At 41.5% G+C, this 22,485-nt stretch overlaps 1 protein-coding gene across 3 annotated transcripts in view; it reads right to left on the minus strand.

The window, feature by feature from the left end:
• The window catches only part of ADTRP (androgen dependent TFPI regulating protein), a 64,412-nt gene that overhangs the window by 19,576 nt on the left and 22,351 nt on the right, over nucleotides 1-22,485 (minus strand). For 2 of the 3 annotated variants that reach the window (XM_045509601.2, XM_045509599.2), the window contains one exon: nucleotides 3,799-3,914. In XM_045509601.2, the coding sequence (XP_045365557.1) occupies nucleotides 3,799-3,914 (116 nt within the window). Of the gene's footprint in view, nucleotides 1-293; nucleotides 834-3,798; nucleotides 3,915-22,485 lie in introns of those variants that run through there. The other variant, XM_045509600.2, reaches the window with a different exon arrangement.

A 22,485-nucleotide genomic window follows, 5' to 3' on the forward strand; every position in this document is an offset into this window, starting at 1 on the left:
ACTGTGTGGCCAAACATAACTGCTTCCTCCTCATCTTCCTGTTGGCTTCTTGTATTTGTTACGACATTTTATCACTTCCTGTCTTGTATTCTTGTAATTTGTATGTGTGGCTCATCTCCACTTGTTAAGTACAAGCCCCCTACAGGCTGAGACTTGGCCTTATATAACTGCTTTTCCCAGCAGGACCAGCCCTGTGTTAGGGGAAATATTTGTTCAATAAAAGAATGAATAAGAACCAGCACTAGGAACATTTCTATTTTTCTGCTCCTCAGTACTGCTTCAGAGAGAGCTAGGTGATGTGTTCTGGGCTGAGAGAGAAGGGAGGAGTGAGTGAACTACCATATTTATAGATGACTAATGCTTTCCAAAGGAAATGAAAGATCTACAGTTATTACTACTTTGCAAAGCTTTATTTTCCCACTTAGGGGCCAGCCCTACAATTTTGCAATCTGAAAAATAACAAAAAGCAAGTGCCATATATGAGGCAGTCCCCATGTTCTCCGTGGCTATTTTTAGGTCATTATAACGTGGTTTTGGCAGTGAAAAGCTTCTCCAGCAAAGGGTTATTGCCATTTTTCTGACTCATGTTTGTTTCTCACGCTCTCTCTGGTCTGGGACCGTATTCTTTACCTCATTCCTGCTATGCTGTTTCCCTATTTGAGTGTCCAAACTGGCACGCCTAACAGCTGACCCATAGCCACTTCCCTAAAATATCTCCATGGATATCCACAGTTTGTGGAACTTGCTGTTGGCCATCTGTGTCCGTGAAGGCCCATGGGCCCCAGAGTGTTGCATAAGGGTGGAGACAGTCAGCAGAAGGAGTCTGAGCTCTCCTGATGATGAAACAGACAGAGACAGGGAAGTTTCAGTCAATGGGCGGCATAAAATGCCCACATACAGGTTTATTTGTTTCATTCTAACAAAAATGGGGCCTAATAGTCAAAATGCTGGTATACTATTTCATTAATGATAAGAAGGTCCAAATCGTGAACCACTTTAGCTCCCTGCCAGGGTCCACCCAGTCACATTCCTACTGGTGCTAGGTCTCCATCCCTTCCCTTCATTTGCTCCATTACATCACTTTTTAACATCCACCCTAAGCACAGAGCTGGGAGCAATAACATCATGAAAGCTTTTAGACTGTAGAGATATTGGTAGCTTTCTTCACACTCACCCCTCTACACAAGCAGGGAGCTGAACAAATATCTGGCCATCTGAATGCACTGGAAACAGAACTGAATTTGGTGATAGAAGTCCTTGGTTTAGGTCTCTGTTTTTATTTTCCCCAGCCACATGCCCTTGGACATGTCATTTAACCCGTTGAGGCTTCGGGTTCTCAATGCTGGTTGATCTCTAAGTTTCCTTCCACCATCCACCCTCTCTGATTGTGTTTGCAGATTGATGGACATTGTCATCTTTGGGCTAATGTCAACTTTTCTGAGTTACTATATATGCCACCAACTGGCCTTCCTGTCTTGTTCATCTCTAATTTCCACACTTCATCCAGAATCATCTTTTTAATAATCTTTCTTACAGAAGCCAAATCATTTCACTTCTCTGCCTAAAACTTAGCCCTCAGTTTAAAAGTCCAAACTCACTGATGTGAATTCTTGATCTAGATTTTCCCTGTCCTTCAGTTCAGGCATGCCCTTAGCTCCTCCAGCCTTTAGCAGATGCTGTTCCCTCTGCATAAAGGTCTTTTCCATGTTTCTTTCAGCTTATTCTTACTTGTTCTTTGGGTGTCAGCTTAGACACCACTTCCTTTAAGAAGGCAATCCTCCAACATCCCACAGTACCCTGTGCTTATCCCTATTACAGTCTCATCACCCCATCTTCCCTCTGTTACTGTACTTTCCTCCCTCCCAGACAGACCCTAACAGCAGCCCAGTGGCTTGTATCCTCAGTACAAGTGCCTGGCACTGTGAATAACTGAATGGACATATGATGTGTCCCTCCTGAGCTTCGTGTTGGCCCTCCTCTCTCTAACCCCTCTGGTTCCCTGCACTGTCAGAACAGATGCCTATGTGCCAGCGAGCCAAGTCATCTTGACCACTGCTTCTCATCTTTATGGCCACCACAATTTCAGCCAAATACCAGCAGTGTTAGATACTCTTTTATTTACCTTCTTGGTTTCTGAGGAGAAAAAGAGCAAAAAAGGTTAGCAATGAGGATTGATGATCAACCTCCAAGTCCTTAGGTAGAAAAAAATTAATAGGCCAAAAGTGCTATCTTATATATGAACTCCAAAATTTATACTTAGAAAGAGTAAATCAAAGTCCACCTAAGAACAGAGTATGGAAATTCGTGTGCGTAATCAACCAACTACCACACTGCTTCTCCTCAACAAATACAATGGAAAGAAGTATCTTTATGTATACACTCTTACCCCACCCCAGGTCCTAGATATTCTGTCTTTAGGGATTTATTCCTTCGGGTTAAGTCAGACTTGGAATATACATGGCACATATCCCACCAATCTCCATTCACATGCTATTGGCAGATATTGCTAAACGATAGCACAGCTCTTTTGGTAGGGCCTCAGAATCCTTCTCAACACAGTGCTCCAGTCCTTAACTACCAGTAGGTCCCCAGCTTATACTTTATTCTCTAAAAGTGTCCTTTGTTAAGATGCAGAAGCCCCAGGCTAGAGAACAGTGTAGATCACTGGAGCCTTGGGGTAGATTTACTGAGCAAGTGCTTTTTTCGAGACAGGAGAAACAAGACAGACTTTGGGTACTCAGGGAAAGAGAGGTGCAGAAGGGTAGGAGGAACATACCTCACAGAAGGGAAGGAAAGGCTAGGGGAGGAACCGTCACTTGAGTTCTGATCACAGAGGTTACTGGCTCTATGACAAAGGCTAGTGAAGCCCATGAAGCAGGCCCTGCTAGAACCTAGGTCCTTTGCAATGTGCTATCTGGCTTCTGTCTCTGGCAGAGCACTGCCCTGAGTTAAACTTCCCCCCACATAGGGATTGGGGGCTTACCCGGATTGTCAGACCTGAAAAGCTTATGTGAGTCTAGGCTAGAGAAGGAACATCATGACTAGTTTCCAGTCGGCAGGTGTTATGCTTGGCATGCTCCTCTCAGTAGAGCAAGAGCATGGCCGTGGGTGAGAAGGCCATAGAATGGAAAAGGGGTTTTCCAGTCACTGGGTGGAAGGCCACACACTCTCCCTTGATTACAGACATTGGGCAGCATTTCTGAGAATTAGTGTCGCCAGGTGGCTGAATGATGAAATCTAGGCCAGCTACTTAAATTATCTCTCACGCCTCCAGCTAGGCTGTTCTGCAGGCCCCTGGACAATTGCTCAAATGCCCTCTGGGTGCTCTAGTGCCAGATGTTGATTCAAATAGGCCCATAATGATACAGGCAACAGGAATGGACCAAACCTCACATGCTCAACCTGTCAAATGTCTTTTTAGATGGAATATATTTAGATGCCTGAGATCATTCAGCCATTAAGATGTTTTAATTACAAATGGAACCAAAGATTAATGTTTTCCTGGGGAAAGTAACACGTGTAGCTTTACAATGATTAATTTTTCATGAGAGGGAGAGGGGAACTCGTGACTTTCTGTGTGTGTATATGCACGCACACCTGCGTATTCTTGTACATGTGATGTTTCCATGAGTATCAAAAGCAAACAATAAGACACCTTCTTTCCTGAAAATTTAAAGATGGTAAAATCCCTGTTAACTCAAGACAAAGGCACTCCTACAGAATAGTATGCTTCTTCTGGAATAGTCCTCAGAGTCTAGAATGACAAGTCTAAGTTGATATTCTCTCTGCACTTCTTACCTGCTGACATAAGCAACGATAGCAGCAGTCAACAAGGTGAGTCCTTTCTTCTTCAGTGGATAGCAGTGGGGCCTGAGGATGACCTCGACCAGTGAGAAGGGCAATATGAATGTGTGCTGCAAGGAAAAAGATGACAAGTCATAGTATCGGTTATGATACAGTGCCGCTGACTCTTCCCCCTCCAGTCCACCTTCTTAAGCAGATACCAGAGCAACTTTCCAAAACTTGGCTCGGATCATACTCCTTAGATGCCCAAGGACCTACCACCTACAATACTGGCCCCAACTCCTCTGTCTGACTACCCAGGTTCTTTGTAATGTGCTGTCACCCTCTCTGGTCCTACTTATTGCCCGCTGCTCCCCTCTCCTAACACACATGCACCACTCTGACACGGCCACACTCACACGCACTCACGCACATGCACACTCTCCTTCGTAGAACATGGCTGTTTCCTTCATTCTTTGCACTCAGCATGCTTGCTCTCATCCTCACACTTTTGCTCACGCCTTAACTCTCTGTGTGGAATGTGTCTTCTCCCCCGTATTTATATCGTTCATGTTCTTCGCAGCCAGTGCAGTCTTCCATGATGCTGTCTCTGAATTTTCTCCTCTTGCTGCTTTCTCTCACTCAGTTCTGCTGCATTTATACCTTGTGCTGTGTAGTCTAACACTTGTGGTGTGTATTCGTAAACTCTGCAAGGGAGGGGCTGAGAACATACATAGCCTATCTCTGCATCCTTCATTGCATGTGACACTGCCTAACTGTCCTGTTGACAGGTGGTGGGTGCTGTGGGAGAACCTCCCTCTGAAACCTCTGTGTCCTCCCCACTCCTTCCCTGCCTCATCCCCTGCTTCATAACCATTTCTTTTCTCACATCTTTCAAACCCTTGACACTGGAGTTTTAAAAATGACATAATCAAGAAACTAAGTCTTTAGGAATAGCGGTGTTTTTGGATGCAAAGGCTGCTGAGTTCCATTCTTCTCCTGGTGATGGGAACTGGTCTGAGAAAGGTGACTTGAATCTATGTGCAATGTCCTTTCACTTATTAAACACATTTTTTAAGTCCCCTCTGCCATACTCTGACTTACTGGTAACAACTCATAGTGTTAATATTTTACCCTCTCTACATTTATAGCTATCATTCCTCTTTCATTCCTGCTCCCCAGTTTGCTCAGCTCTTGGCAGGCTCTTGCATCCATAGCCTCCACCTGCAAGCTCCTTCCCATCCTTTTTCCTGAGCCCCGAGGCAGCTGTGTCAGCACTTAAGTTACAATAGGCTGGGACTTAGGAATGTCACAGTGTTCGTGTCGACATGCTCCGATGCCAAGCTGTGCTGCTGGAACCCTGGGCACTGGCTCTGGGCATCCTTTGCTGCCATTCATACCAGTTTTATACTCAGAGGCATCCCCAGGAGCCAGTAGCTTCCTACATGAGCTAGCGAAGGTGCAGTCAGGAGATCAGCACCTTTCAATGACAAGAAATGTGACAAGTTTTTTTTTTAAACATTTTTTGTTGATTTATAATTATTTTACAATGTTGTGTCAAATTCCAGTGTAGAGCACAATTTTTCAGTTATACATGAATATGTATATATTTATTGTCACATTTTTTTTCTCTGTGAGCTACCATAAGATCTTGTATATATTTCCCTGTGCTATACAGTATAATCTTGTTTATCTATTCTACATTTTGAAATCCCATCTGTCCCTCCCCACCCCCTGCCCCCTTGACAACTACAAGTTTGTATTCTATGTCTATGAGTCTGTTTCTGTTTTGTATTTATGGCTTATTTTTTTTTAGACTCCACATATGAGTGATCTCATATGGTATTTTTCTTTCTCTTTCTGGCTTACTTCACTTAGAATGACATTCTCCAGGAGCACCCATGTTGCTAAAAATGGCGTTATGTTGTCTGTTTTTATGGCTGAATAGTATTCCATTGTATAAATAGACCACATCTTCTTTATCCAGTCATCTGTTGATGGACATTTAGGCTGTTTCCAAGTCTTGGCTATTGTAAATAGTGCTGCTATGAACATTGGAGTGCAGGTATCATTTTGAAGTAGGGTTCCTTCTGGATATAGGCCCAGGAATGGGATTCCTGGGTCATATGGTAAGTCTATTCCTAGTCTTTTGAGGAATCTCCATACTGTTTTCCATGGTGGCTGCACCAAACTGCATTCCCACCAGCAGTGTAGGAGGGTTCCCTTTTCTCCACAGCCTCTCCAGCGTTTGTCATTTGTGGATTTTTGAATGATGGCCATTCTGACTGGTGTGAGGTAAATGAAACTGACGAAGGCTTGATCTCCAGAATATATAAGCAGCTCATATGACTTAATAAGTAAAAAACAAACAACCCAATCCAAAAATGGGCCAAAGACCTAAACAAGCAATTCTCCAAGGAAGAAATACAAATGATCAATAGGCACATAAAAATATGTTCAATATCACTAATTATCAGAGAAATGCAAATCGAAATGTGACAAGTTTTGATGGAGCAGGGATGGGATGAGAAGGAACAAGCCTTAAATATAGGACATTACTGGGTAGGGGGAGCCTCCTAGGGCCCTGTCACACCTGCAGTTGGGTGGCACAGAGCAATTAGGCCTCTTAAAGGCCCTGGGCACCCACATTTTGATAGAAAAGCCTAGAGAAACAGCATTGCAGACAAACCACAGCTTTTATAGACTTTGTCCAAGGTTGGCTCTAAACATACTTACTGGTTGGCCATACATATGTAAAGACTTCCAGGCCCACTGTGACACCCTGCATATTTCTTTGGTCTAATTTTAGGCTACAGTTTCTATGTGTCTCCTTCCAGGAAAAAAACATGGTGTTTAGGGACACACATTTTCGAATCTGACCTTAAACTAGTTACTGAATCTGTCTTGAACTTCAGCTCCCTCAGTTGTAAAATGGGACAACAGATAGTACACATGTCATAGAAGTACCGCTCCGAGGACTAAGATAAGTGTGTGTAAAGGGCTTAGTCCTTAGCTCAGGAGAGCTTCCAGTGAGCATTAGCTATGACTGTCACCATTAGCCTTGTGATTGTCATCCCTTGTCTCATTGGTGGCCTGGAGTGAAGTGGGGTGAGGCAAGGTTGTGGGATGTCCACAGCGTCAGGTGCCCAGATGCACTCTGGCCTGTGGCCTGCAGGCAGATGGAGTGTGATAGCAAGGCCATTCCCATGGCTGCCCCACGGCTCCCTCCCCAGCCCACAGCTAGTGCCTACGCTCCTAACCATTGCCACCTCAGAGCCCTAGCAATATTCTGGGATTAATATTGTTCTTTTCACCCAGAGGTCACTTCAAGAGGCCACAGCTGTCTGCCCAGTATAGCTGCCTGCCTCTCAGTCCGCCTTCACTCGGCCACAGCCAGGAGGATCCAACTTGTACTAGGAACCATTAGCAGTCCCATTATACTGGCCATTGATCTAACAAATTTTATTATCCCTGCTCACAGTCAGCAACTTCTGTTCTTTACATTAATGACCATTTGGAACAGAATTCTTGTGGAATAGTGTAGTGCGTTTGCATTAGGAGCGGATGAGTTCACAGTGATTAATGCTTTTACAACAAATAACTCAGGAATGCATGACTGGTTACCTCTTCTAGGAGCCTGCCCTTTGCAAGTGACATTCAATTGGATTTCCAAATGAATTCTCCCTGATGGCTTCTGAGAAGTTTACTTCAGTGATGTCATTAGTGATGGGCCATATACTGTGGCTTAATACCAGCTAAAAGACCTTTAAAAGAATCACTTCTTTTTTTTTTTTTTTTTTTTGATCAGGGCTTGGGGTGGGAATGAGAAAAGGAGGAAGGCTACATTCTGTGAGCTTTCTAAACATGGAGCTACTGTGAAGAGTCAGGTGGGACTCAGTAAACCTCCTGGTATTTCACCTTATGTTGATATAAATTGTATAACCTTTGTCAGGCAGCACGTATTTTTTTAAAAAGAAAAAAAATTTAGTAAGAAAAATCAAATATGCTTTCTGCTTCCAAAAAACTCTAATAATTAGGCTGGGATTGACACAAATTAGAATGCTGCCAAAAATTACTGAAAACAGTGACTCACTCTGTATTTCAATTAACAGTTTCTCAGTTTCCCTTATAAACAGTGAAGCTGACAAAAATTAATTATCTCAAAGAGGGTAAAATATTTCTTTCCAAAGTAAACAAAACATCATAGGCTGAAACAATAGTATGTGTAAATAGAGGGGATGGAAGGAAACTATCTTTCCTTGTCAATTAAGCCATCACTTTGTTTGATTTTTCTTTAAATACCTCATTCCAAAGCACTGGTTAAAAGGACAGTGTTGTTCTTTTCCCATCCTTTTTACAAATTACTCCTTTTCCTCTTGTCCTCAGTGTGATGCCTACTTTCATCTGAATGTCTAGGAGACAGAACTATAAACATGAAAGATTGATTTAAGTATTAGTATAATCATTGCACTTTAGATTCCTTGGTTGCAAAATAGCCTTGTAAATAAGTGTTAAAATTTACCAGCCCATAGAGAATTCCTACAAGGTTACATGAGTGGCGACATGGAAAGTAATGAGCACTTATTTTTACTTGTCTCATACCAGTAGATAAGTAGTTTCTATAAACAGCTTCCCTGTGTCTGAAGCTAAACTTATGATGGGATGCATTTGCCCGACTTGAGAAAGAGGCAAGCTTCAATCACTGAGATAACCCAAGGAGCCAGTAGTTCTTCATCCTTGTCATACAGGCTCCAAAGACTGACTCCAGAAGGCAAGGATGGTCACACTCCTCTCTCTAAGATTCTTGGGGGTCCAAGAGCAGCTAATTTTCTCCAGTGAAAGAAATTTAGAGGCTACTTTTTAAAAATCAGATGATAACATTTAAAAATAATCTCCCTGCCTCTTTCCTCTGTTTCATTTCCTTATTGCACTACCTCTTGTGTTGAGTTGCCCAAGATAAATAGGCCAGCTTCTACCTTTTGACTGGTCATTAAGAGGCTTTCTCCTTCATATACTGTTTCTACTAATGAGCTTATAGAACACTGTCCACTTCAAAGTTGCTTGTCTTCTCCTCCCTTCCTCTGTTCAAGCAACACTTGGATCCGAGAATTAATTCCTTAACATTGGTTCTTCCCAAACAGGTTCTTTTCCCCAAGTCTCTAAGATAATGTCTTTGGTTTGTTTATGGTGCTAATCGATAGATATTTTAAAATGAAGTTTTAGTATACCAGCAAGTTTTCTTGCTGTCTTAATGTCTGGGTACATTAAGGAGTATACTTTTGCTTACTATATATTAAATATATCATTTAAAATTTTTATTTAAAAAATGAAAGCCTTCACAAAATCTCCTTAGGGCAAACACATGGTCAAAACATCAATTAAAACTTAAACATAAATACAACAACAGACATTAAATGGAGGCAAAACAAACCTTAACAGAATGCCACTACACTCAGGCTTGTTATTACACTGCTGGATCATATTCCTTGAGCTTGAAAACTACACACAGTAAAACCACGCAGTAATCATTGTTTTGTAAATCCTAGTAGGGCAATCTCTGGTTTTGATAATACTCATTTGCCAGCTAAAAAATTTTACCTCACTCCTCACCAACTTCCCTCACTGCACTTTCTGCCTCTAACTCCTGCAGTTTGGTTCAGTGGTGATCGTCTTTCTGGGAATATTTTATATCCAAAAGCAGGCACCATCTGTATTCTCTGTGGCCTCTGTGTTATTCAAGGTGCAATTCTGCTTTAAGTCAATCTAATATATGGTAATCTGGCTATGTAGACATACACTATATTGCTTACATTTCTAGGGGACTGATTTTTTTTCACTCTTCCACCTGCACCACCTGCAGGAATCTTTTTTCATCTCAAATACTAGAGTTTGGAAGATAATTGGATTTGTAAAAATTCCCTTTTCTACTTTCTAGGAACTCAAGTGCACAGAGAAGACACTACTATAATTAAAGAGTCAATGTTCAAATGCCTGGGGATGAGGGATTGGGAAGATAAACCACCACAGGAAAGAGCCAAAGTCTTCTCTTTGATCTCCGTAGTCTACTTAGGTGGGCTGACACAGCCCGGTTAGGTACAAATTCAGAGAACAGAAGTTAAAAACCAATAGTCTTATTTACTGTGGGAAAGTAGTAATGATTGCAATTTACTCTGATATGCACCAGAAGTAAGATGAATTGTTGGACGGATAGATGCACAGACTTGTGATAAAGCAAATACAGTGAACTATTAATAGCAGAACCTGAGTGGCAGGTAATACAGGTGGCCACTGTAAAATTCTTTCAACTGTGCTTTATGTCTGAAAATTTGCCTAAAAAAATATTGAGAGAAATGTGAATAATCTTTACTGACCTGAAAAGAGAAATGAATGCTCCATTGAGCTGATAAAGAAAACCCATGGCATTATTTATGAACTTGTATGTGAATTGAACAGGTGGTTAAATGATAACTTCCTTAACCTTCTAAGGGGAGTTTCTAAGTGATTTTTACTTACTACACTGTTGTCCTTTTGGTTAATATGTAGTTTAGCCAGCATTTCAAAGCATCATTCTTCTAGGAAGCTAGTCAGCTTTGGTGGTGTCCAGCTTGGTGAAGAAGTAGCCATTTACATTCTAGCCAGTTGAGACTAAGTCAAAAGAAAGATCTGGGATCTTAAGACCCTACAGTGAGGAATAAATCTGCCTCTTCCCGTCCTGTTCTCCTCCCCTCTCTCCCTGCTTCTCTAAAGCACTCGAATCCCTTCCTCTAGTATAACTCTCTCCAGCACTAATAACACCCTAGACACCAGTTATAATCAGTGGCTCATTCCTTTCCTTCTCGTATCCGAACTTGATTCACTTTCCCCCTCAGGTACTTCCCATAGCTGCCTGTTCTTTTATCTTCCCCAGCATTACCTACATAGCTTTTTCCTATTTTGGTATTTACTCAACATTGCAATCAGATCAACCTTCACAAAACAAATTTCAAGTTACTATTCCCCCCCAAAACCTTCTGTGGCTCCCTTTTGACTCAGTCTACTATCTACTCATGTGATCTCACCTTTCTCCCATTTCCCACAGTATCTCAACATGCTTCCTCCCTTCAGCTCAATCCGTTCTCTTCATTGTGTTTCATTCTGTTTGCCTGCCTATAATTCCTCCCTCTTTTCATTTACCTAACTTTCCTTTAATTCTTCTCTCCCAGCCAGATCCACACACTTTTGAGATGCCTTCCAGCCAAAAGCACACACATTGACATGAGAAGATGTGAAAGAAATCAGGACCCAGGAGAACTCTGAAACAGGAACGTGCCAGCCAGAGGTTTGCAGGGCTGCTGCTTAAATTCCAGTTTAGCAATTCTTTTCCAGACAACCAGAGTGAAAAGAGAGATTGAATGTGTACAGTTCCTTTTTTTAGGGAAAATTAAGTTTTTCCACTAGTAATTAGACCTCAAAGAAATTCCTGCCATTGCATTTAATTTAGAGAATACTAAATAACAGTAGACAGTGCTCTCAACAGTGTCCTTATAACAAGACATTTCAGAGATCTAAGTTCCATAAAATGATAAAGTCTGATAAAATTTGAAGGCAAAATAGTAAAACACAATCTATTGAAGGGGATTCTGCCTGTATGGAGATAATATTTTATAATCATGTAAGCTTCTGATGATCAGAGCAGTAGGGAGACTCCAAAAATACCATTTCCCCCATGGGTGGTATTGTTTGTTTTTGTTCCAATTGTGAGTCAGACAATAGCCAGCGTTTTATTCTGTTCAGAGCCGAGAGTGTAGGTGTTATACACTGTTGATGATACAGAGATCTAAATGCTTGGAGGAATTCAGAGTCGGTGATGTTGACATTCTTTTATTGTAAATAAGAAGCCTGACCAAGGGAACCACCCTGTCTCTCGGAGCTGAATGCACAGCCCTTTCTGCAATCTCTGGGGCCTGTGTCACATGCATGACACACCCATGTCACATCCTGCCTTTGCATGAGATGCTCACTCTCTCCTGTCCTTCCAGGCTCTTTTGATTTGCACTAGATGCTTCAGTGCTTAATTACATTTAGTTTTAATTTTTCTAGTCTCAATTTCATGTATTTTTCTTTTCTATTCTCAATTAGATTGTAAACAATTTGAGATCAAAGCTCTCATTTCCTATTTTTCCAGGACTCCTCTCCACCCTCTGATTAATGAATACTTTTTGACTGATTTTCTTCATTTGAACCTATGTGTTACAAAATAGAATTAAGCCTTTAATATGGCCTGCAAAGTCCCTTGTAGTCTGGTTACCTGTCCTATCTTACTTCCACACCATGCTGCCTGCTCCTACAACCTTCACCCTGTCCTTACTCCCAGATTACTTTGCTCTCCACCCACAGTTCCCTCTCTCACATCACTGATACAGTGCACACTTACGCCTCCCTTCCTTGAGCCCCCTCCACCTTCTTCTTACTTTACAGGACTCAGCGTAGACATCACTGCCTCCTGGCAGGTGCCCGGGCTGCCACCATTTCATCTCTAGTTCCTAACACAGCGCTTAACTCTCTGGCCAATTAATTTCTGTGGCATTAATGAATGAATCAGTGCAACAGTGGAGTGGAGCAGAAGAGGAAGAAGAGTTCTTTCACATAGCCTTGGGAGACAGTCAGCATCCTGGAGTGACAGGATAACAGCTGCAGGCCAGACTCAACTGGCATTATCAGGCTGTGCCAGTGGTTAGCAGGGCCGCAGTGTCAATCCCACTTCAGGCTAGTCACCTTTACCCTTAGCCATAGCTGTAGATGGCACCGCAAATCCTGAAAATGGGTGTTGTGAGTCACAGGGAAACCTGTGAGAAAATGAGACTCTTGAGAACAGCCTCATGGCAACATCCCGGCAACTAAACTGTAGACTTGCTAAAGGGATGTCACCACCCTGCAGCCCTGCAGGAGTAAGCAGGAAGTTAGGAAACAGTTGGCCAGTGAAGGCTTTTCTTTGTTTGGGACCCATTGGCCTATGGCCCTCCATTCTGAGATTGGGCCAGATTGAAACTCCTCAAGTTTTGCTCAATATCTTTTTTGTATATCCTCCTTTATGTCAATCTGTAATCCATCCTTCCATGCTTCTGCGCCTGGCTCCACAGAGCACACACATGAAGACTTGTTTTTAAGACATAGACAGATGGGCAGCTCTCTGGAAAGCTGCTCCAAGTTGGAGGAAAGAGACTGTTCTTTTCAAGAAAGAGAAAGTTTTGGAAGCATAGGGATTTGCTTTTACTTTAGAGCCACCATCTCTCAGGGCACCATCCGTTCCTCTCAGATACCTCATCTTGATTTCAATAAAGGATTCAGAACGTGTAGGCAGCTGGTTTCCCTAGGAGAGAACAGTGATTCAGGAAAGCACCCTATAAGCATACGCACCAGGGCATACATTCTAGACTCTTCATGTGACTGATCCCGTGGTGGGCCAGTTTCCACACTTTCTTCTTCCTGCCTCTGGCCTTCCCTTGCTGACCCATCAGGATATTATTCCTAAAGGGATTCACCAGCTGTTCTGCAAGAATGGCGGTTGCTCACTGGAGATTTTCCCAAATGCATTTAGCCTGTATGTTAGTTTGTATGAGGGGCATATGAGCTCCCTGTAGGGGTCTTCCCAGTAGGGGAGAAGATGGCTGGGAATGGGGCCTAGAAGTAAAAGAAATGGAAAAGTTTTCTCAGAAAATGCCCTCATTTGATGTCCATCAAATATCTCATGAGAAGCAGTTATGTTTCAGCACTCCAAGCAATTAAAAGGTCTTTAAGATATGGTCTTGGAACGCAAAGAAAAAATTAATGAATTTCAACTTATATATATTGTAACTCTACAGGTTACATGCTAGGCTAGTTCTAAAGCATTATGTAGTGGGGGCTCTGAAAGTGTTAGGCAGCAGTAGGCAGCACTGGGTTGAGCCCTTGGAGTCCACAGTGGAAGAGAACAAGTTCTTGTTTACCACAAAGACCTGCTTCTCCTTTGTGCACTAGGTGAAAATCCTTCCCACCGAAGAGACTCAAGAGCTCTCTTCAGCAGCTTTTGTGGCATCCCAAACTCTGTCGTCTCATCTCATTGAATGCTACTTAAGCTGTGCTTGGTTATTTCAAAATAAAAGTAAATTATAATTTTCTTTTATTAACAGCAGGTAACTATAATCACAGACTACTTTTGAAATTATGAACAATTATTTTTCTTTCTGAGAATCAAAAAGTGAAACAATGAAAACAAAAGGGCTGCCTGTAGGATATCAAACTGAAGAAGTCCTATAGGATGGTAGATGCACAAGTTTGGTGCTCAGAAGAGAAATCTAGCTGGAGATGGAGATTTAGGAGCCATCGGAGTGCAGAACGTTTTTTTAGTGTCAGTAGGTGAGAGGACCCAAAGAGAGTGTTTGAGTGAGAAGAATGATAAAGGATCTAGAAGTAAACACTGTGGAACAGCAATAGCTAAGCCAGGGTTTCTCAATCTCTGAACTACTAATGTTGAAGAATAGATAATTATTTGTTGTGGAGGGCTGCCTCTGCAGTGTAGGATGGGTGGCAGCATCCTTGGCTTCTACTCACTAGATGCCAGCAGCCCCTACCTGCCCCCAGTTGTGACAGTCCAAACTATCTCCAGATATTTCCATGTGTCCTCTGGAGAACAAAATGAATCCCATTTGCGAATCCTTGATTTAAGTGATGCGCAAAAGAAGAGCATCTTTCAAAGGTAGTTGACGAGATGTGGTCACAAAGTCTGGAGGTAAGGTAAAAGAGGAAAGAGGATATTTTGAGAAAAATATGTAATCACATGTGTCAGAGGTCAAGGAAAGGTATTAAGATGTGAACACCAGTGCCCCTGGTTTTGAGTCAAGAACATGTGGTGAGCACAGAGCTTGCTCTCGTGTCTCAAATTACTCCTTCTTCCTTCTAGTCTGATTCCCATGTTCCTTGTCCAGTCTCCTGTATCTTTGGGTTTCAACCTCCTGTTCATAGTATTTTTAGACTTGCACCTTGGAGTCCCTGGGCTCTGGGAGAAAGTTAACACTGAGATATCTCCATGACTGCCATTGCCATCTGTCCCACAATCTCTAAGAGTGGGTGGAAATCTGGACAAGTTTGTAAGTGTAAAATTTGGGAACCTACATGTGAGACAAATTGATGACAAGTCTGCTTGCTCAGTGAACCCTTTGCACTCCTGGGAATGCAAGCCTGGGGCATTGAGAAGTCTTCCTGTTGCCCAGAAATGTGGCTTACTTCCTTAACGTGGTCTTAGGAAAAATAAAACAAAATTTCTCAAAAGGTCACAAAATTCCCTCTCACCAGAGAATAGTACACAGCATGCAGCACAATATAAGATAATACAAATTTGTGCTTAATTGTTGCATTGCCTGGTATGGAAGGTAGGCAGTGTGGTCACCTCCAGAGATCACTTTATGATCAAGAGCCTTTTCTTAATTGCTGGAAAACAGTAAGGGCCTCCTCTCCAGGGACAGCTGCCAGGATTAGAAAGGAGAACACGCCACCAAACTGATCTATAATCACAATTTAGTATTATTAAATAGCAAACTGTGGAATAAGCCTTAGGGAACAGGGCTCTTGTCCCTAATAAAGGGATGAACAAAAAGGATGATTTAATCATTAGTTCTCCACTTTTGCTTATGCCTACCCCTTTATAATGAGTATTTTAGAAACTGCATTTTCCTCTCAAGTGTATCCTGACCTTCCCATACTGCCTCCCCACCCCCACCATATCTGACTACATGGAATGGTAACTGGAATTGCTCAATTAGGGGTTGGTTGCGTAATTTAGAGATGTGTGCCTTCAAGAACACTGGAAATGCTTCCAGGGGTGAAGGGAGGTAACTTAATCCTGCACAAACTTAATCCTTCCACCATAAACCACTTCTGTATTCATGTATTTGAATCTATGTCCTTCCAGGTCCTGTCCCATGCTTTTCTCCACTAGAGCAGCTTCTGACCGTGGATTCGAATTTTTGTCAGTTTTTTTTTTCCTATTCATTATTTCCTCGTCTACTGTTGCAGAAGTCATAAAGTCCATTTCTGTGTGCTTATTCTAGACATCGTAACATGCTTATTTAACTTGGTTACAGCTAACGTAAGTCATTATTTCTAACCCCTCCCCACCAGCAATCCAGGGGGCTTTAGAATGCCTTAATTCCAGTCAGCCCTCTCCCAACTTACATTCTGTTTTCATCCAGGATTTTAATTCATTCTTGTTAAAAATCACCATAAACTGAACAAATTGCTTGCCATTGCTTTTGGTATCTCATCCCTCCCTTTTGAGATCATTTTCCTTCTTCCTAAAGTACAGCCTTTAGCATTTCCCATTACTGAGGGTCTGTGGGTGATAATGTCTGTTTTAGTGTGTCTGAAAATGACTTTATTTTGTCCCTGTTTCAGAAAATACTTTCAGAGAGTAAATAGGGTGGCAGTCTTTTTCTTCAGTACTTTGAAGTTGTTATACCACTTCTCTTGGCTTCTATGTTGCTATAGAGAAATCAGCTATCAGTCTAACAGTAGTTTCTTTTTGGGAAATCAATTTTATTAACCTGGCTGCTTCTAGGATCTTTTTGTTTAAGGTGTCTGTGATGTCATACAAATGGCTATATGTCTCCCCTGTGTCCTGTGTGTCATTTTGGGGGCACTTTTTTTTTATTTTTGTTTTTTATTTGTTTGGGGGGAAGGTAATTAGGTTTACTTATTTATTATTATTATTTTTCATTTAATGGAGGCACTGAGGATCAAACCCATGACCTCATGCATGCCAAGCATGTGTTCTACCACTGAGCTATACCCTCCCCGCTTTTGGCACTTCTTGAATTTGAAGATTAATTTTTCATATATTCCAAGAAAGAATCACTGCTCCTTTCTTCAAATATTGCCTAAACCTCACTCTCTTTCTCAGCTCTTCTGTTTTATTTTACCTTTGGGGAATTTCCTTTTTTTTTTTTGTCAGTAAGTTAAACATTTAAAAATATTTTATTCAACATTTTGCATGTCTTGTAATGTTTGTATGTTTGTTTGTTTTAGGCTACTGTTGCTTTCTGTAGCCAGAAACGAAAGTCACTCAGGACCTTGTTTCCTTTAGATGGATAACTTTCTCCTCATGTTAAGAGTTGTGGGCATGATTTGGAAGGATGCAGGAATTTATGTTATCAGCCAGGATCCCATCAGGAACACAGAAACCCATTGAAGGATTCCAAGGATGAAGGTTTTAGAAGCTTTGGCAGCTGTTAGAAAGGGTAGGGCAATAAAAGTCAGGGAAACTTCTGCTAGAAGGGGGTGATTCGGGGGAGCTGGCCAAGAAGCAGTGGCAAATCTCAAGTCTCCAGGGGCTGCCTCCCTTGAACTCTGCTGCTCGTAGTAAAGCCTGTGATTCCTGGGTGCTTGTCCAGCAACTAATGCTAACCTCATGTTTGCAATCTTCCCACACATCTGTTCTCAGCTGCCACTAGGAAAAACTGCTTCCTCACTTTCATGTCTCAAGAGAGTGCCTCTCATCGGCTGACTCTCACCTGGAACCATATGGAGAAAGGAATTCTAGGAGCTGTATGTTGGTTCGGCATATCCCCTGTTACACAGAGAATAGAGAAGGGGTGTTGGTGATTCCAAGCTGACAACACGTGGCAGAGGTTGTTACATATCACTGACGGCACTTTATGTTGCACACATGTTATTTTATTTGCTCTTAATAACATCATTGAGAATTAAGAACAGTAAACACACCTATTTTAAGGAACCAATACCCAGAGTAGGTCTATTAGCTTTTCTAAAACCAAGAAGCAAGACAATAGCGGAAATGGGGCCAGAATTGACGTTTCCTGGTTCTTAAGTCAATTATTTTCATGGAATCAAAAATTAGCTCTTAGAAAACAGCTGAGATCAATCATTTTTACAACTGAGACACAGAGATAAGAAATTTTGCTTCCCCTCATCCCAATCTAATTTTGAGGGATCCAGTTCCAATACCTTTCTTCATAATAATTTATCCCTTCCAACTTTTTAGCCCAAGAAAAACCTTAACAGATGTGAAAGGACATTTGTGAAGATAGAATATGGTTCACCAGATAGTCCATTTCCTGGTGACCTGTACCTGGAGATGTCTTGGACTGTCTGAACCATGCTGTAAAAGTCACCACCTCAAAAAAAACCCCACTAAGATCAAGTGTCATTATCATTGGATATGCAACTTAATATTCCAGTTGTCAAATATCATTCAACAAATATTAAGCACTTTTTTTTGCTAGGCTTACAATTTCTGTGATCATTATGATATTTTAATGCCACTAACTCTGACATTATTAGGTTAGCAAAGTATTTTAAAATATCTCAGAAAAAAGTATGCATATTAATTAAAATGTTCCCACATATAAGCCTTAAACTAAACTCCCTGGGTTGATTGGTGACAAAAGACTTTTATTAAATACTATTTGATAAGTTTAGTATCTCTGCCAATCATTGCTACAAAAGAATATTTATTGTCAAGTATGAATTGGGTAAGAAGGGAAATATCACTGTATTGTTGTCTGTTAGTCATAAGTGCTAAGACAATAGCAAAAACAGCACTTCCAAGCAATGGCTTTGCCCTCTTGCCCTTGATCAGCAGGCTTGTTTCTAACATCAGCTTTTTATTCTGTTTTTGAACATTCATAATTAGATAGCTGGTTCTTTGAGTGAATCAGTGTAGTGTGCGCCAACATGTCTATAGATCTTTGTGTTAGTGGAGGTAATCTTTAATGGCATCTGGGCCCTTTTACATGTCACTCTGTTGTTAAAAGACTGCAAGTATATACTAAGCGATTAGTGTAGAATCACTGAGCACAGGAGCAAGATCTTCACCTTTTACTCACATTCTCACAGACTCTGGCAGTCACCCCAGTCTCCCACAGCTCAGTGTTGTGAGCTCCATAGAGAAAGAGCTCTTTCTTGTTCCCATGTTCTCGCTCTTCAGCTTTGCTCTAAGTATAAACTTTTAGAGAAAATAGATGATCTAGTGAATACATGAAGGTGATGGGAACAGGACAAAGCTGGTATGTAAGTAAGACTGGTAGGAGGTTGGAAGAGTTGGTGAGATTTAGGAAGCAGTTGGCAAAGCAAGTACCAGTATATAAATGAATGTGCCCAGTGGATTGGGAGATGGGAATGAAGGGCAGGGCTGAGGATTCAAAACTTAAGATAGGAAGTGAGAGCTAGGAATCCATGTGATGGTGGGTAATATGTGGGCTAGTGGAATGACCATCAAGTAGACTAGATAATGTCCTGCAGAAATCATCTGCTGGCTGGTAATCCAAGGACCTGGAGGTGAGAGTGAGATAAGGACTTGGACAAACTGAAATTCCCAGTTAGGCACAAGTGATTGCTTTATAGGCAGAGAAGATAAAGAGACCAGGGAAAGAGTTGTGGGGGCTGGTTGAGAGCCTGTCAGCAGCTCCCTGTTCCAGGTGAGGACTCTGCAGCTGTTGGTGTCTGTCTGTGGGGTTATGAAGCAATTAGAAGTGTGAAAGTGGCTTTTCTGTGATGGCTCTCTAATCAGGAAGGGGATGTCCACTCGAATCTGACAGAGAAGGCTATCTCGCCCACCTCTAGGTTGCTCTTGGGCATTTTCACTTCTGTTCTGAGATCATGGGACTTTAGCTCTTCCTTATCCGCTTAGATTTTATTTACTTCTTTTGGTATTTCGAGAGTTTTAGGATCTCTGTTGTGAGTTTCTACATTCTGGTTATTCTCCAGTGCAAAGTTATTCTTTCCCTTGGTAATGTTACACATGGTTGCCATGCAAGTGGGGATTAATTACATCAGAGGGGAGACCTGCTAGCAAACCCTCAAGGGCACCGAATGATTTCAGTTATTCAAATTCCCAGTAACTTCTTAGGAGACATGTAAAATTTTTTTGATTGATTATTGAAAACCTTTGACTTTGATTTTGAAATAGGGATATATTTTCTGCTGTTTTCTTCTATTTAAAAAAGAATCCATTGGTAGAGCATCACTGGATAATGAAACTGTAAAAGCAAGCTACTCTTCAGCACACATTGGAAGTTCTCTGAATTGGGATTAAAAAAAAAAAGAAACAATTTCACCATTTTGGTTCCTGTTCTCAGGAGATGAAGAAAGCAGGTGCTATGATTGCTTGGTTCTAAGTTATATAAAACCTTAAGTGGACTGGTAATCCTTTGGCAGTTCATTATCAGAATCTCCTCTATTTACCTTAAGACTTCCTGAGGGGCAGGATGGCTTTATTGTCCTTACTCAGCTAACTCTGCTTCCTAATCCCAGTTTAGCTTCTGATTTCACTGCTGAGTTTTAACTTCTCAGTGTTTCCCAAGTAAATGCCTTAGAGAGTCTAACCTGCCTTAGATTAGGAAGTGAATGGAATGAATAAAGTGTTTTAAAACAAGAGGACAACTCATAAATAACACTGTAGTGATTAACCTTGAAAAAAAAAAATCCAAGTAAATATCAGGGTTTGGTGAATGATTCTATTTTCATTCTTTCTCAGGAACTTTAGAACAATGCCCTGAAAAGGGATCGTTGGTGTGCTACACCATTGATGCATCCAGTCATTGGCTTAACTAGGGAAGCTCTTCCCTCCCTCACATGACAGGTTATTTGCTAACACCATTTTCTGGTCATTGTTGGCAGTCATATTTTCTCTTTCTAATGTGGACTTGGTCTAGAGTAGAAAATTGCCAGAGAAGATTTTAGAATTTACAACAGAGTTGAGAAAGGAGGAAGAGGCCACGAATCAAGGAATGTAGACAGACTGTAGGTGGAAAAGGTAATGAAACTTTTCTTATAGATCTTCCAGAGGGAGTAATGCTCTGCTGATCATTGATTTTTATCCCACAAGACCTATTTTGAACTTCTGACCTCTAGACCTATAAGATAATAAATTTGTGTTGTTTTAAGCCAGTAAGTTTGTGTTACAACAGCATCAGGAAACTAATACTATTCCCAAGGCTCTACCTTCCCCCACCACTTCATCAAAGTGTTTTTGTACTAGAGAGTTTAATATTGCCGAATTCAATGGAAATTTTTAACTCAACTCATCTTACAATGTTGTTCTTACTTGACCTCTCAGCAGCTTTTGACATGAAATACTTCCCCTTTCTTGAAACATTTTTATACTTGACTTGCAGGAGACTTAAACTGCATTGGATTTCCTCCTAATTCATTGGCACCTCCTTCTTAACCCCTTTTGTTGAATTCTGCTGCTTTTTCTCCCCAGCCCTGAAAGTTGGAATGTTCTAAGGCTTAGTCCTGGGCTATCTCCTCTAACCATCCTTACTCCCTAGGTGTTCTTATTTAACTTTAAAAACAGTATTTACAGTGAAGATAACCAAATTTATGTCAACAACCCAAAAATTTCCCCTAAACTTATATGTCCAACTGCCTATTCTGCATGGAAACTTTGTGTCTAATAGGCATCTCAAATATGTCCAAATGAAACAGTTTTCCCCTCCACAATCCTTGGACCTCCCCTAGCATCTCTATACCCCTCCCTGTGTTTTAGGCTAATGATCTTATCTCTCTCTCTCTCTCTCTCTTTTTTTTCTTTTTTGCCACAATTTAGTGAATCCTGATGGCTCTGTATTCAAGATCTGAACTGAACACAAGCACGTCAAGTCCACTGCCATGCCCTTAGTCCAAGCCTCCAAAGGATCTCACTTACCAGCCTCTGCGTGACATGGGCCAGAGTGCTGCTGTATCAGCAGAACATACTCTGGCTAATGTCTTACATCATATAGAAATAGAAGTACATGGGAGGCAGAGTCCCCCACAGGAACCCTGACTAGGTCCTTCTTTCTTTTCAGACATGGACTTTACGAGAGGAGGGGGTTGTTTTTGTTTTTTAGCTGTCATAAATGTTCTTCCAGTGATGCTACAGAACACAGCCTCTACTTTTAGCAAGTTAAAAGGCTGGGTGGGAATAGGTCTGTGAATAGGTGTAACTATAAATTTCTTGAGATTAGAAACCATACCTCATATTTCTCTTGTCACCCCCATGAATAATTCTTGATTTTTGTCTCTTATTTGAACTCAACATTAGAACTCATCCGGAGGCCCACTTTTCAAGTGTATGCTCAGTATGTCATGAGGTTTTAACCTGAGGCCCATAAATGGAATTTTGAGGGTCCATAAACCTTCTAAAATTGTACGCAAACTTTATGGGCACTTGTTTTTTTCTGTAGGAAATGGTTCATAGATTTCTTCAGATTCACAAGGAGGTCTATTTCCTAAAAGCTGAAAACCACTGTGCTATTGAGAGATGTGTAGATTGTGGGTCTCCTCTGCCCAGAAGTACTGGGATGAGGAACCAGGAAAGCATGAGTGAGAGATTTGTAATGTTTGAGGGCAAAGGGCAGCCATCTGGTGCTGATGTGCACACAGGTGACCTCCTTTAGTCATCAGGACTCACCTACCTTCTACCTAGTAGCCTGACAATTTCCCAGCAAGCTTACAGGTATGAGAGAAAAATCTGAGACTGGGCCTGAATTTAGTGGTGGACAACATCTTGCATGCTATGCATGAAGAAGAAATTGGAAGGTTTAGAGTTTCACTCCCTCGATACTCTGACTCCCCAGCATGCTCTTATAGAGGGCTCAAAGGCCTTCCAGATTGTTCAGTCATGACCCACATGTCAGTCACAGTCAGGCGAGGACACGAGGGACATACAGCCCTCCTTCTATGTCG

This window comes from Camelus bactrianus, chromosome 20, assembly GCF_048773025.1.
Source record: "Camelus bactrianus isolate YW-2024 breed Bactrian camel chromosome 20, ASM4877302v1, whole genome shotgun sequence".
NCBI lineage: Eukaryota > Metazoa > Chordata > Mammalia > Artiodactyla > Camelidae > Camelus > Camelus bactrianus.